The sequence below is a fragment of the Benincasa hispida genome, chromosome 5 (genome assembly GCF_027475165.1).
Source record: "Benincasa hispida cultivar pf3 chromosome 5, pf3_genome.v1.1, whole genome shotgun sequence".
NCBI lineage: Eukaryota > Viridiplantae > Streptophyta > Magnoliopsida > Cucurbitales > Cucurbitaceae > Benincasa > Benincasa hispida.
This window is the reverse complement of record NC_143482.1, coordinates 7325343-7342055: the sequence shown is the minus strand read 5'-3', so window position 1 is coordinate 7342055 and position 16713 is coordinate 7325343. Positions and strand designations below refer to the sequence as shown.

The following is a 16713-nucleotide window of genomic DNA, read 5'->3' as shown; positions in this document are numbered from 1 at the left end:
CCTATAAAGAAGATCAGATAAAGAATCGTGCAAAACTGTCATCTTATAGGGGGACACTCCCAGGGTGCCTTGAGGCAATCCACAGAAACTTTATCCAACCTAACGAGAGAAACCGGGGGATATGCTGTCGTACGTCCCACTCCCACTTACTATAAATATTCTTTCCGTCCACCTTGATATTGACCTACCCAAAAACCATCCTTTAGGGGGACACTCCCAGGGTGCCACGAGGCCGAGGATAGATCTCACGGTGTGAACATAAAGGGAGAAATGCGAAGAGGTTTAAATGAAGTATCATATACCCTAAGTACTTCCCACTGAATGTTCTCCTAGAGGTTCATTAACTTAGACCATCCAGCTACTGATTTTATCTAAGTCAGTTTAATTTGCTAAAAAAAAATTATTGTCTTTGAAATTAAACAAGTTCCAGTAGTCACATTAAACTCTTTAACGGACTATCCTTAAATTTGCATGCATGCATCAAATCTATCTAATTCACCTTTCCAAGTAGGTTCCCAGGTGGGGGTGTTCCATTTCCGTCAGCTTAAATACCCCAGCCTAGACAGAACCCGCCTTAGACAAAACCCTTATAGATAGATTTGCTACACTTTTAATCTTTTATTAGTCAATTTAATCATATTAAATTGATTAAAAGATTATACCTTAGGTTACTAATCTCATTAGAACCATGATCTTACCAAGTTTAAAACACTTTTAAAACCATGATTCAAGCCTAAGTTCGCATGCATGTCTTTCTTATAGATTTTAGTTCTAATGTCTTTATAACCCTTATAAAAGAAAAAACTAAAACCCATCCACATTGCCATACACAATTAGGTATTAACACTTATAAATTTTAACCTATGTGTCATGCTTCATGCAATGTCCATTCATTATTATATATAACTTTTATATACTTGTAATGAACCAAGCAAACATGCTTCCATACATCCTTATATTATAACACTTATAATATATAGATGATGCATGTCTATGCTTAATGCATGCATAAATATAACTCTGATGCAAGAGCATGCTCTTATGTAATTTAAATAATATATCTCTAAATCATAACACTTACAATAAAGAGATGATGTATGACCAATACATAACCTAAGGTGGGATTTTAACTATATGGCATACCATATGACATGTAATTAAAAATACATCCTATGTACATTCACAAAAGATTAATGGACCGGGATGAACCGCCTCAAAACCGAAAATAAAATTATATCTATTACATTTTTCCATCTAGCAAACCGATTCACAAAAAAATTGGGTCTTGAACCACCTGGACGAAGCCTCCCTAATCGTTTAGCAAACTGGACGGGTATCCACGATCATTTAGCTACAATCGAGTACCATTTACAATGCGATGAAGCATGAGGCACTCGACCGTTTAGCACATCAGACATTAAACACGCAAGTCTAAACAATTGTTTAGACGACGACATCACTGTGAAGCACGATCGTCTAGACGATCATATAACAAGCGATAAGTAACAAATTTACTCCGTGATCGTGTAGTCAGGAACTAAGCGATGAAGCTTGCTGAACTACATGATCGTCAAGTGCGCACGCGTCAACATGCTCCCGAGTATCCGATACTCAACGATCACTTACCCCATCATTTATACGACCCGACCAACGCTTGGTCGTCTTCATCCTTGAAGAACAGCAACTCCTTGCCTTGAAGCCTCATCACGAGCGACTCAACGGAGACTCAAACACTTTGAATTTACAGACTTGATAGCAAGTTAATACGCCCAAAAACATAGAGGCCCTTACAATCAACTTTGAGTGTAAAAGAATTAAATAACCAGATGCATCATCCCAAAACTCCATTAATCCACATCCACAAAACTATTTAACAATTAAATAGAGTGCATACATGCTTTACTCACCGAGAAAGTAAATGATATTCTATACATCAATGATTTTTGAATATCATAACCTGGCTTTGATACCAATTGAAGAAACTTTTATCAAAGAGTACCTATGAGCGAAAGCAAGATCGTTTCAAATTCATTGTGATAGAAATACCGTATTCACAATCAAACATACAAGTTATGCATTTAACAAAAAATTATGGGATGTTTATCAAATCTTAAATGCAAAGATACGAGAGACATACCAGTTGAAGAACTCTTCTTCTCTTTAAACTCTCGCTCTCATCAGGAATTGGCAACTCACATAGTCGAGGCTATCGTCCACCAAATCTCGCTGTCGTCTACCGTCAAATGGACTTCTCACGAATAGGTAGAAAGGAGGACACAACCACTTGAAAACCTCGGTATTCTCGGAGTGAGAATTCAGGAGGTGTGGGCTCTGTTGGATTTTGTAGAGGGGAGGAGGAAACAACGATCGTTTACAATGACTAAGCAAGTGGGAGAGGCTTTATGTCTATCATGTAAACGGGTGCTTAATCCTTTACCAAAAGGTACACGATCGTGTAGTAAATTGGTGCTGATCGTTTAGACGATCGTTTAGTAAAATCGCTTACGTGCGCGATCGCTTAGTAAAAGCTAGACGATTGTTTAGGAAAGCTGCCCGTGTACACGATCGTTTAGGATAACTTGAGCTATCGTGTATGCTCTCTTTTACTAGACGATGGGCAGTGTACTAAATCGTGGAGCGATTATCTGATTTCTTGCAAAATGAAAACTATTTTCATTTTATCCTTCACTTACGAAAATTGATTGCAACCTCCCACTATCTCATTCGATTATGGAGAAAAAACCGCCAACAATTATCTCATCATTGTTTTAAAAAAATAAAATATAATCATATTATATTTATAACCTATAGTTTAATATCACATCATATGCAACATATAAACCATAGTTCTTTTCTCCTCCACTAGATATAAATTATATTTATATCCTTTTCCTCCAATTAATGTATCTCATACATCATATCAAATATATCATATATAATTGACTAGTTTAATCATATCATATATAATCAAACTTTCTCTTATGTTCAAATTGACCCAAAAACTGATTCTCAACTTGAATTCATTGAGCTACCAAGGGGACCTTATGGACCTGTGGCTCGAAGCTCCAACGGTACGTGAATAGCTGACTAAACTCCTTAGCCACGAGATCCACCATCTATTAACTATTCTATAAAGCAGGCCGCATCTGTAGCGTTACTAGAATAAGGTTTCCTTCCTATATCCATATACTACAGACCATTTTGGTTATCACTTAAGGCATGATCCACCTATATGTCTCCACATACATGCTTAAGTTACAACGACAACCAGTGATCTTAGTTTATTGGTTTGTGGTAAAGCAAATAAAACATCCAATGTTTCATAGACAAAAGTGAAGAAAATATCATATATTATTACTAAAGAAACTCTTATTCAAGAGTACCTATGAGCGGAAGCAGATCTTTCCAATTCATTGTGACAGAAATCCTACATATACATTCAAACATACAGATATGCATTCTCAATGCTAAATTACTAGCATGCTTAAAGGAACAATAAATAAGAGACTGAAATATCATACCATTTGAAGACTTTTCTTCACAGAAAATCTCGCTTTTGCTGGAACGGCAAGTTATCGATCAGTAATTCCCAATCATCTACCTCGAATAGTCTCCACACGAACAGAAGGAAACCGGGACGACACCACCACTCGGAGCCCTCAGTATTCTCGGAGTGAGAATCCAAAGGGTGGGCTTTGTTCGGATTTCGTAGAGGGGGGGAGGAAAGGAGATCGTATACAACGATCAAGCAAGTGGGAGAAAGGCTCGTCTATCGTATAGACAAAATGCTTGATCGTTTAGGCGAAGTATACGACCGTGTAGGAAAAGGTACGCGATCGTCTAAACGATCGTGTAAGAAAAGCTAAGCGCTGGTTTATATGATTGTTTAGAAAAACTCGGGCGCTAAATGATCGTTTAATAAAAGGTAAGCAATCGTTTAGTAAATAGCGCGCGCGGGTATAAGCGTTAAGCGATCGATCAACACTATCGTATAGGTAAGCAATTGTTCAACACCATCGTATAGGCTCTGATTTTTACTAAGCGATGACACACTTCAACACTATGTTCGTGCATCCAATGCTTAACACACCGTGAGCTATTTAATCGTTTTAAATTGATTCTTCATCTTACATCGTTATGAAAATAGAAGAGACGCCAGCCAATTATCCCGTAACTGTCCTATTAATAGATAATAAATATAATCACATTATATTCATAACCTATGGTTAAATATCATATATTAACTATAGTATTTTTCCTCCACTAGATATAAATCATATTTATATCCAATTTCCTCCAAATTAATGTATCTCATACATAAAGTTAATTATATCATATATAATCGAACTCCCTCTTGTCAATTTGAACATTTCAAACTGGCCCAAAAATTGATTCTCAACTTGTATCCAAGCTACCAAGGGGACCTTATGGACCTATGACTCGAAGCTCCAACGGTACGTGAATAACTGACTAAACTCTTTAGCCATGATATCCACCATCCATTAACTGCCAGGCATTCCACTAAAAATCGACAGCTAAACTCTTCTTACCATAGATATATTTCTATGTCCATTGATATAACCAATCATCAGTACGATGACCCTTCACAGATGCTCGTAAGTATAGTTAGGCCAATTTACCATTTTTCCCCTATAGTTACATCTTACTTCTTAAGTACCACTGATTCTTCTAATGAAAAATACAATGTAGTCCTATTATGTGTGAACACCTCTCTGGCCATAAGAAGGTGTATGGCGCCACATCGTTCAAGCCCCGGGATCAGCCTTAAGGGAGCAATTTATCTACTTATCCCTGCTTCAGGGAAGGAGTGAACTCCATCTTGTGAAGCTAAGTTCCCAACTCTTAAATCAGACGAATCCCCAAAGTGGCAGGTTTAAGTCGGCGCACTGGCCACTCGCACTCGTGCAAATCAAAGGGCCACCCTCAATGGCAAAAGTTCCCAACTCATTCAGGATTGAGGTCATGTTACCTATGTTCATCCTAGTGAAGTGAAGTCTTTGTCATGAACGGAGTTATATGACGAGACGTTAACACTTCGTGGTCAAGTCTTATACAAACTATTTGTATAGGATGCCCCCGCTTGCATGTCCACTACACGAATGATCAGGATCAAATCATCTGTGACAAGTCACAACACTTGTAACTATTCTACAAAGCGGGTTGTGTCTGTAGTGTTACCAAGAAAAGGTTTCCCTCCTATATTCATATACTACAGACCATTTTGGTTGTCATTTAAGACATAATCCACTTGTATGTCACTGCATACATGTTTAAGTTACATAAAGACAACCAAGGATTTTAAATTTATTGATTTATGGTAAAACAAATAAAACATCTAAATGTGCAAAATCAAGAAGTGAAGTAAATATCATATATTATACATCACAAGCGTTTATACAAAATGTGTTTACAAACTACAGGATACGAGACTTTAGGGCATCAACCCCAACAATTACATCACAAGCATTTGTTCAATACAGTGTTTACAAACTACAGAACCCAACGAGAGTTTAGGGCATCAACCCCAACAAGTAGGACTATGACGTATTATTCATTAGAGGAATCCATGGTACTTAAGGAGTTAGATGTAATTACAGGGGTAAAATGATAAATTGACCTAGCTGTACTTATGAGCGATTTGTGAAGGTTCATCATACTGTTGATTGGTTATATCCAATGGACACAGAAATATATCTGTAGTGCAAAGAGTGCAGCTGTCGACCTTTAGTCTGACAGTTAACGGATGGTGGATATCGTGATTAAAGAGTTTAGTCAGTTATTTATATATCGTTGGAGCTTCAAGCTATAGATCCATAAGGTCCCCTTGGTAGCTCAATGGATTCATGTTGAGAATCAGTTTTTTGGGTTAGTTTGAAGTGTTCAAATTAACAAGAGAAAATTTGATTATATATGATATAATTAAATTGAATCAATTATATGAGACATAATTGACTTAATGTATTAGATACATTAATTGGAGGAATTATTATTAAATGTTATAAGGGAGAAAAAGAATTATGGTTTTTATATTGCATGAGATGTGATATTACAACTATAGGTTATGAATATATTGATTATATTTGTAATTAAATCAATTATAGGATAATTGGTTATGGTTTTTTCTCCCATAACCAACTTAGTGGGAAGTTGTGATCAGTTATGGTAAATGATGGTTAAAATGAAAATTGTTTTCATTTTTTATATAAGGTGATCACTAATCGATTGTGAATCGTGCGATCAAAAGAAAGGGCTATACGATAGCTTGAGAGCACATACGATCGTGTAAGAGTTTTCTATACGATACTCACTTGTTTTCTAAACGATCAAGTACAAAGTCTATACGATAGACTATTGTCATCTCTCATTTACTCGATCGTCTACACGATCTGTCATATTCCTCCTGTTAAATAGCCAAAAAAGCCAAAATCATTTGACAAAATCGGAGTTTGTTGTTCTTCATTCATAATAGAAGGACCACTCCCTAAAATAACCTGGGTTGGTTCTTCATTCGTAGCCTCTTCCTCTTTTATCATCACATTCTCACTTAAACATGTCCCAACCTCTTCTATTGTCACATTCTGATGCAATGTGTTCACTATATTAACATCGATGTTGTTGTGTTCCAGTGAGACACCCGATGGACAAACATCATGCTCATTAACATCCGCTCCACACGTAGGTTGGTCTTCTCTCTATGGGTAATCAAATGTTGCCTCCCAATGAATTTCTTCAATTTTTTCAAGACTTACAAATACCTGCGGTCTAATACGATCATACTCTAAGAGAAAAAAATTAACATCAACATCGTCTATTAAGCATACTGAAGGAAAATCAATATTCATCTTATATGTCACCCTTATTATAATCTTGAACTTTGTTGAACTATCTTGCAAGATCTCATATACTAGATTTACCAGCTCATTATACGTCAATATGCTCGGAACTAGCAAACCCTTCAAACAACCTCAAATATAGTGTTCTTCTATGTCGTCCCATGTATCACCATAACATAAGAATATATATTTCACCATCCTTTAAGAAAAACAATATATAAAGTGGGCAGTTAGGAAAATTGGTTACTTGTTAAATACTCAATATATTCGATCCTCGCTACTCGCTCTTCACTACTCAAGACTCGATACTCGTCCCTCGATACTCGATATTCTTAACTCAGTGCTTACTGTTTCATAACTTTGTCTCCTTTCATCCTCGCTCCACTAGGAGCTACTCGTATGTCTTAGTGCACACGCACAAACTCACATTCACTCGTTCTCTTTGCTACATTCTTATGTCTCACACAACGTGAGCAAAAAATGAGAGAAAAAAACTAGCACGTTGACTTACTTCAGGTATGAGACAATATAGTGAAATGATCTAAATGCCTTTACAACTTAATCTCTGTCAAGAAAAACAGGTCTTATGAAGTCGATTTTTTGGAGAGAAAGGGAGCTCGATTTTCTCTTTTGTATTTCAGTTATGTTTGTTCTTAGTTAATAAAAAAAAATTACTTCACATTTCAAGAAATTGATTTGAAAGATTAGTGAGAATTGTTAGAAAATTTCCCAATTTGTGTATGTTCGTACATGAGCATTAACTACAGAGCAGGTCCTCCGACGGCCGCAGGTAATTTAGAATGATCGAGTATAAATTAATTGAGTGTTGAGTATGACGTGGCTATGATCGAATATACATATGTCAATTGCACACGTATCAAGTGACCATGCATTTGGATATCGAGTGACGGGTACATCGAGGATTATGTGACAAACCAACGAGGAACGAGTAATGAGCCATTGAGGATTGAGTTCTTTGATAATGGCAGGCGCGCGGGGTGCATCTTAGGGGCAAAGCGATGAAATCATACGTGAATTTCATCAGCAGAAGGCCACTTTCCATTACTTTTTCTATAGGCAGCCATTTTTCATTTGAGCCTCCCAAATGAGGCCATCCGTACAAAAAAAAAAAAAAAAAAAAAAAAAAAAAAAAAAAAAAACCCAAAAATGAGACCAAACTACTCTCTCACTTCCTCATCACGAATAAGAAGGAGAATACAACTAGGAAAGATATCTTTCCAGAATAGAGAACAACCTTGAGAGGATGTCAAAGCTGCAATAGCATGAGCAGTTTTGTTCTCCTCTCTAGGGGTGTGACAAAAAAGAGAGATTAACAAATTTAGCAACAAAAATAATTGCCTCAATGAGAACTCGATATTGGCTAAGGAGCTCTCCTTTTTGTTTAGCGTATTGGTTTAGAAGTGGATTATGTCATATATGTCTTTGAATATATTAGAAAACATTAATTTTTTACCAATAGATCTCTTACATATTGAATTTTGAGTTGGCTCGACCTAAGCCCAAATATTACTTTGCGCCTATTGGGCTTGAGTCTTTATTTTTTAGGGTTGGATTAACCCAACCCAATTTGATGATAAAGTAAATCAAAACTAAAATTTAAATCTTATTTTAGTTCCCAGACTTTTATATTTATTTCGTTTTAAAAACCTTTCAAAATGTTTATTCTGGCCATACATTTTTAACAAACTATTATGTTTCAATTTTCATAATGTATTTTTTAGTCCTTAAACCTTTTGGAAAAAGAAAAGAACATTTTAGTCCTTATTATATTGGTTATTGGTCAAATATATATATGTACATATGTATGTATATAATAGTTTTAACTATGTGGTGAATACATGGTCATACAAACATGTTAGAGTATATAATTTAAGCTAGGTTATTACTTTGTTGAACTAAAAATAAATGAAAGGTCCAAAATAGTTCGAAAAAGTTAGAAACTAAAATGAACATTAAAAGATTTATAGACCATAATAAAGTTGATTTAAAAATTGATGAACTAAAATCAACTTTTTGCAAATTTAAAAAAACTAGAATGAAACATTCTTGAAAATCTAGGCGAGATTTTAACCAACCAAAACATCACTTCCTCCCTTCTTTTCAATTCTCAATAATTTAGTATTCGTATTCATGCTTAATTAAATTCCAAACTTATAATAACGATGGTAAAACAAGTTTTTTTTCCCCTCGAGATATAGCTTTTAACCTTCAAATATAGCTTTAAAATTAACGTTAGTTTTCTAAAATACATATTTTATTCATAAAAACCAATGTTTTTTGAAATGGCAGGTGTAACCTAAAATACACATAATCTCATACATCTCATGTTCTTTATAGAAAAAGAAAGAAAATCAACCACATGCAAATTTTTATTGAGGTGTTGTGTCCAACCAAAAATGGGTGCACCCAAATCTTTTTCTTATTGAAAACCCCCTTTTAATTACTTAACATCATTGAACAAACTATGCTATTCTATAAGTATTTTCTTTTAAATACAATAGTGAGTGGAAGTATTCCAATCATAACACATACTATATCACTATATGTGGTGTAGGACAATTGATTTAGTGTAATAAGCAAACTTGTAGAAGTAATTCAAAAGACACAAATTAGGTGAGAAATATAAAGAAGAGAAAGGGGATGTTCATATGATTAGTACAAACAAAGAAACAACAACATCATTAGAACTAGGTCCAATATTCAGAGTACTAATACATAACTTAAGCCAGAACGCACAGCCCAAGTGGAAGAAGCATTGAAATTCAAACACACACACAGTACAACAAAGTAACCACAGGGACGCAAATCACAGAGAAGAAGAAGGAAATAGTGGAAGCAGCGCTTGGCGCTGGAGCAGAACCAGATGGGCCCATTGGGCTTGGGCTTGGGCTTGGGCCTGGGCCTGATGCAGGACCAATTAATGCAGAGGAGGAACCTGCAGTGACCTTAACTTCGACTTTCTGACCCACTTGACAGTGACCTGGGAAGCCACACAGGTAATAGAAGGTTCCAGGTCTCTTTAAAACGATGGAATCTGCGCCGGAGTTGTACGACGCCACCGGAGAAGATGAGTTACAGGACTTAAACTGCTCTTGAGTCACTTGCAGTACATTGTGAAACTCGGTGTTGTATTTAAACACTGGAGTACTCAAAATTTCGTAAACAAGACCAAATTATAGAGGAATGCAGTAAAAATTAAAGAAATTAGAAGAGGAAAGGAGCTTACGGAGAGAGTCGCCGACATGGAATTGCTTGGAAGAAGCCCATTTGGCATAATCGACGGGGATGAGAGTTGTCCAACCAGCAGAGTCGCCGACTTTGTGGACTGTAGCAGCCACCGACACTGTAAAGAGCGCCATTGTCGAGATCCACAGCAGCGCCGAACCCATCTTCTCAGAACCTATGAGAGAGATGAAGAAGAAATTGTGGCTGTGAACTGTGATAGAGAGTGAGAGTAGAAACCAAACAACAACTACACTCCCTTTCTATATTATTGAAGTTAGAAAGAAGGGGTCAAACAAAATTCGGAATCTACCCCATTTCGAGAATAAAGTTAGTTGTTGAGAATTGTTATGCCCTAATAATTATTGCCCATCTCTATTGTATTTTCTTTTTAAGCCCTATTTGAATTCTCCTCCTGTTAGTTTTATACGGATTTTGATTCGATCATATTGACATGGTTTTTTTTTTTTAAAAAAAATAATCTTCCATTTCATCCTTGTTGTGTTAAAAAAAAAAAATAATAAATCTTACTAACTCACTCATTATTTTATCTCTTCTTTTAACTTTTCTTATTAACCTCATTATCATTCCCTTAATTCTCCTTGGGCTGAATTGTAAAAAGTACCACCTGAGTCGCGGTTTAAAAAACATTTATATATTTTTGGAGGTTATTTTAGACGATGAATTGGTTATTATAATAGGTGAAAATTATAATTTGTATCTTATAATAGTGTAGATTATAATAGTATGTGTTTAGGATAAATATTAAAATAGTTTGAGTTATAATAATTTGTGTTTTCAGGTGTAGAATAGTCAAAGTTTTAATAGTCTATGTTTGGAGTACAAGTTATAAAAAGTACAAGCTTTGAAATTCAATGTCGAATGTGATCTTTGTTGGAATTGGCCACTAGAGGTGGTCGTTGAAGTTGGCTGCTGAAGGTACTTGTATAAGATAATCGCTAAAACTTCTCGTTAGAGGTAGTCTTCACTAGAGTTGGGCGCTAGAGTGATTGTCAAAGTTGGTCACCAGATGTGGTTGTTGGAGTTGGTTGCTAAAGGTGGTCCTCAGAGTTGATCGTCGGTGAATGGAGTTACTGGAAACATTAGAAGGAGGAAGAGTCGGTTATTATAACCAAGGTTCAAAATATCGATGTCGATGAAAGTATCACGGTTCTAGTTTTATGAAATATCGATGGAAATATCGATATTGATGGAAATTTTAGGAATATTATAGAAATTAATCAAAATTGTTATAATTGGTTAATTAAACTTTAATTATGACTTAATTAGACTATAATTGACCATTTTTAATCACAATTTCCATAAAGTAAGACAATATTTAAATGTCTATTATGAATGTTGATGCACGAGCAAAAATTCTAAAAATAAATGGAAAATATAAAGTTTAAGAATATTTTTAGGTGAAATGGTGTGGAAATTATAAAAGTTTTGGATGGTTAAAGAAAAAAAATTTACATCAATTCAATTTTGAGGTAAAAATTGATGTGCAAATTTAATGAAAAAAGTTTGAATAAGGTTACAAATGTTGGGGATGATGCCTAAACTCTCGTTAGGTCTTGTGGGTCGTAAACATAATTTTGAGCAAACGCTTATGATATAATAATATATGATATTTTCTTCACTATTGTCTATGGAACATTGGATGTTTTATTTACTTTACCACAAACTAATAAACTAAGATCCCTAGTTGTCGTTTGTAACTTAAGCATGTATGTGGAGACATACAGGTGGATCATGTCTTAAGTGATAACCAAAATGGTCTGTAGGATATGGATATATGAGGGATATCTTATCCCAGTAACGCTACGAATACGACCCGCTTTGTAGAATAGTTACAAATGTTGTGACTTGCTACAGATGGTTTGATCCTGATCATTCATGTGGAAACATGCGAGCGGGGGTGTCCTATACAAAGGAGTTTGTATAAGATCGGACCACGACGTGTTAGAGTCTCGTTATATAACGCCGTTCATGACAGAGACTTCACTTCACTAGGATGACCATAGGTAACATGACCTCAATCTTGAATGAGTTGAGAATTTCTACCTTTAAGGGCGGTCCTTTGATTTGCATTGGTGCGATTGATTTACATGGATGCAAGTGGCCAAATCGCCAACTCAAACCTCTATTGGATCGACACCAGCACGCAGCGGAAGAGTTCAGGATCCATAAGCACTCTAATAATTAATTTTGGCAGAAAAGAAACATGCTAAAATAGAGTTTAATAGGTTTCAAGAACATACCTTGGCCGAACCGTTGAAATCTCTATTTCTAGCTACTAAATCCTCCAAATCCTTGTGTAGACCACCACAAGATCTTCCCTACTATCCTCTTGATGCTCTAGATTGAGTTGTGGGACTCAAAATAAGCTGGAATAAAATGGGATATGGAGAAAGCTCACTGAATGAACCCATTCTTCTTCATCCAATTTTTTCAACAAAAATTCAATCGGTTCATCACCTTCAACTTTACTCCAACCTCTTCAATATATTGCTTACTATCAGGCAAAGAGATGTGTTGTATGAGATGCAGCTCATGCTTGAAGTTTAATGAAGGAAGAGGTGATGGGTTCCTAGTGAGCAACTATTGAAGATGAACATGGAAAAACACTTTTTGCTTTTTGTGTAAATTTTCTATTTCCAAAATCCAATTTTGATTTTAAAATCATATTTTATTTCTAAAATCAAAATTTATTAATTTTACAAATTAATTTCATAAATTAATTTTCTAATAAAATTAATAAATAATTATTTAAATAATTTAAATAATTCTAATTAGTTTAATATTCAATATTAAATAAATTCATCTGCATATATTTAAATCATTTTTAAATATATTTTCTCCAATTCTGTTTGATTCTAATTTGAACGTTTCAAATTAACTTATCACGCTACTTTAAAGCTAATCCATTTTCGAGCTAGTAAGGGAACCTCATGGACCTACAAATCATAGGCTCCAACGATCCGAGATTAATCAGCTAAACTCATTAGACCGATCTAACCCCCATTCGTTAACTAATGGATTACTCCACAAAATCCCATAGTTGAACTCCCCTCACTGTAGATATATTATGTCCACTCGATATAACCATGATTAGTAAGTTAACCCTTCACAGGTTGTTCGTAATAACGGCTGAGTCAAATCTCTGTTTTACCCCCGAAATTACCTCTTGTTCCTTAAGTCCCCACTAATCCCCTAATGAACAATTGTTTTATGATCCAATCACAAAACCAAGTCCCTCTCATGCCAAATGAGAGGGCGAGATTCCTTGTTCAAGACCCAGAATTAGCACTTAAGGGAACAACCTTTCTACTATCCCTAAAGCAGGTAGGAGTGAATTCCCTCTTGCACCCTATGTCCCCAGCTATCTATCCAGTCTTACCCCTGAAATTGGAGTCTTATTGAGCCGACGCTTTTGAGCCAACTCTCACCTATGCAAATCTAAGGGAATCCCGAATAAACAGGAGTTAATAGTTAGCTCAGGATTAAGGTCAAGTTACCTAGGTCATCGCTTTGAAATAGTCAGTCTTAAACAGTAAACAGTGTTATAAAGTAAGAGTGACTCATTTCGTGGTCCGATCTTGTACAAACTCTTTTGCACAAGGACACCCTCATTCCTCATGTCCAACATGAACGAATTAGGATCACTTCGTTTGTAGCACTTTACAACTCCTTGTAACAACTATAGAGTAGGCTGCATCTAATAGTGTTACCAGAATAAGGTACCCAACCTTATCCATATACTATAGATCATTTTGACTATTTACTCGAACCTGATCCACCTTTATGTCTCCACATAAAGTTCAAGTACTCATCCAATAGTCAAGGGACTTTTAGGTTTATTGAATTTCTATTCAAGCAATAGATCTATTCAATAACACCTTTATTGAATTATCAGAATAAGTTCTATTATTTACATACCACGAGTTTTAGGACATAAAACCCAACAAACTCCCACTTGGACTAAAACTCCAGTGGTAACTTATATATTCGATATATAAGACCGAGTTTCTGAGTTTTATAGAGAAATACAATAAACTAGGGCATCCCATACCCATCTTTTATCATTTGGTATCTCCATACCCGATATTTCTCACACTTGTCCTAGGTTATCTGGTATTTCTAGTCCTACTAGGTAATTCTCAAACACTTTAGCTGAGAGAATCATTGTAAACATTGTTAGGTATACAATAGGCTTTTGATAAAATTATATGGGGATTGCATCTTAATCTCAATTAATGGCCAGGAAGCACACTTTTCTCCCACTACTTTGAGGCACTCTCAACTCTTTGAGCAAGATGCATCTGACCTGTCTCAACAACTCTTTGTTAATAGTCAGATCTAGAAATATTTTTAACTTTCTATACTTTGATGTAGCCATTTAAAAATCTTAATATTTACAAATGGCTTTTAACAATTTGATTCCTAACAGAGGTTGCTAGAATAAACATAATTTTTTTTTAATATATACAATTTGTTTTCAACAAGATTTACAAAAGTAGTGACATCAAGCAGCAACTTCTCCCACTGGATGAGTTGAGCAAATGGTCCCAGGGTCAAGTTAGCCTGGCTACCTTCCTCTGCTCTCTTCTTAACAAGATACTGAGGGCAGTGTCTCCTTCAGTGCCCTTTTTCGTTGCAGTGGAAACACTTCCCTTTATCTATAGCGTTATCGTTGCCTTTCTTTCCAGCAGGTTTTTTTCTTCCCTTTTCCTTTGCCCTTCTTCACAAGAATACTCTTACTCTTTGAAGATGAGGCAACATCAGGCTTGGAGGACATTCCTCTCTTCTTGGCAATAGTAACATTTACTTCTGACACTAGACCCTTTGTTCCCAATAATGTCTGGTAAGCCTATAGCTCATTGAGTAGAATGGTCAAATTGTATTCATTAATGCATTCAGAATTGTAGAAAACTCTTCAGAAGAGATTCTAGAATAAAACCAACTTGACTTCTCTCGTCCATGATAACACCATTTACTACTGCCAGATTAAAGTGGACCATCATGTCCAAGACATATTCACGAATATTGGTCCCAACTTTCATGCGACTGTTGTAAATGTACTTAATGGCATCATGCCACAGGGTGAAGGATGGTTATCAAAACATCCCTCTGCCGAGATTCCATAATCTCTTTGGCAGTACTCATATCCTCATGCTTCTTTTGTCAATACATCAGATATTGGCTATATCATTAGCCCTGGCCCATCTATCATATACATCTCGAACATTTTGGTTTGTGTTAGAGCTAAGAATGGGAAGATAATCCTCCATTAAGAAAAACCGAAAATCGTCTATCATAAATATTGTGTTCAAATTTGATTTCAAATTCATATAATTATCCCCAATGAATTTATCTGATGCCAACACTTGTATTATTGAACTTATCATTCTAAAATTTAAATCCAATCAAGTTTTAGTAATTTTAATAATTTACCCAAGATTATTCTTTTGCAACGATACTACTTCAAGACATTCTTGACTAAATACTACCTCCAGAATAACTCATATTCCGATAGTCATTTAGGTACCGCTTTTGGTCAAACATTATTAACACTTAATAATTTTGAAAGTGTAGACCCTCAATTTTCGGATCTTATAGAACGGTATGAGTATGACTCTGAAATAGAAGACAATACCCAAGACGGAACTATAAAACCCTATTCATTTTACTAAAGTCTGGGTTGTTCTGAATCCTATGTTATAACCCTCCGTAGGGATTGCCGCGGTTAACGACTAGCTAATATTGACTGAAAAATGACAACAGACGCAACATAGAAATCTCACGGTTCAAACTAATGGAGGAGACCATAGGATATGTTGACATATTTCCTTCACCTACTTACTATGAACTACTTTCCCGGTTCACCTTGATATTGACTCATACATCCGCTTTTCGAAGGGAGGTCACTTCTAGGGTGACGCAAAGCGTCATATGAATCTCACGGTGTGAACTATGTGGAAACGTGGCAGTTGAAATCATACACTGGACTTCTGTTCGAACAACTTCCCCTTATTCACCAGAGTCTAAATTTAAGCTAAAAATACTTTCCAAATGCAGGTCACTCCCAAGGTGACACGAAGTTTCGCTTAAATCTAGACTGTGAACTCTTAGAGACGCAAGAGCTAAGAATAATATATCGAGTAGGTTATTAATCTCCTTGGGACGCCCTAAAGATTTGTACTTTAAAAAAAAGGTTAAAGAAAGAAATAAAAAAAAAAAAAGTTGATGGTTAATTTAGGAAAAAAGGAAGGGAATTAGGGTTATAAATGAATTTTGGGGACCTCGAGTTGCGTGCAAAAGGAAAAAAAGGAGAAAAAATCTTTTTTTTTTTTCTTTTTCTCTTCTTCTTCCTCCAGCCGCACGTTTCCCTTCACTGGGCAATCTCCGCTGCCGCTAGCGTTTTTTTCTTCTTCATTTTCTTCTTCTTCCTTTTCGTCGTCCTTCCCCGTGCTGCCTCCATTCGTCGACCGTGCATCGCCTAGCTGAAGCCATCGTCAATCGCACACCAGAAGACATACAGATCCGTTCGTCGACCACGCACCTCCTAGCCGAAGCCTTTATTCGCGCCACTGCAAAGCTCGACCACCGACGA

The 16713-nt window shown here is 35.8% G+C and overlaps 1 protein-coding gene across 1 annotated transcript; it reads right to left on the bottom strand.

Annotated features, from left to right (window-relative positions):
* Positions 1-9498: 9498 nt before the first annotated feature.
* On the bottom strand, positions 9499-10575 carry LOC120077518 (mavicyanin-like). The gene is made up of 2 exons (XM_039031429.2): positions 10102-10575; positions 9499-10014 (listed from the first exon to the last, which is right to left on the bottom strand). Exons 1-2 carry the CDS (start codon positions 10262-10264, stop codon positions 9638-9640), a joined length of 540 nt encoding a protein of 179 aa, XP_038887357.1. The 5' UTR covers positions 10265-10575; the 3' UTR covers positions 9499-9637.
* Between the last annotated feature and the right edge of the window lie 6138 nt (positions 10576-16713).

Bases quoted from the DNA above. Each gene is read 5' to 3' on its own strand.
- LOC120077518 (XM_039031429.2), bottom strand. From the start codon at position 10,264: ATGGGTTCGGCGCTGCTGTGGATCTCGACAATGGCGCTCTTTACAGTG. The intron at 10,015-10,101 runs GTAAGCTCCTTT...TGAGTACTCCAG, and splicing joins CCATGTCGGCGACTCTCTCC to TGTTTAAATACAACACCGAG.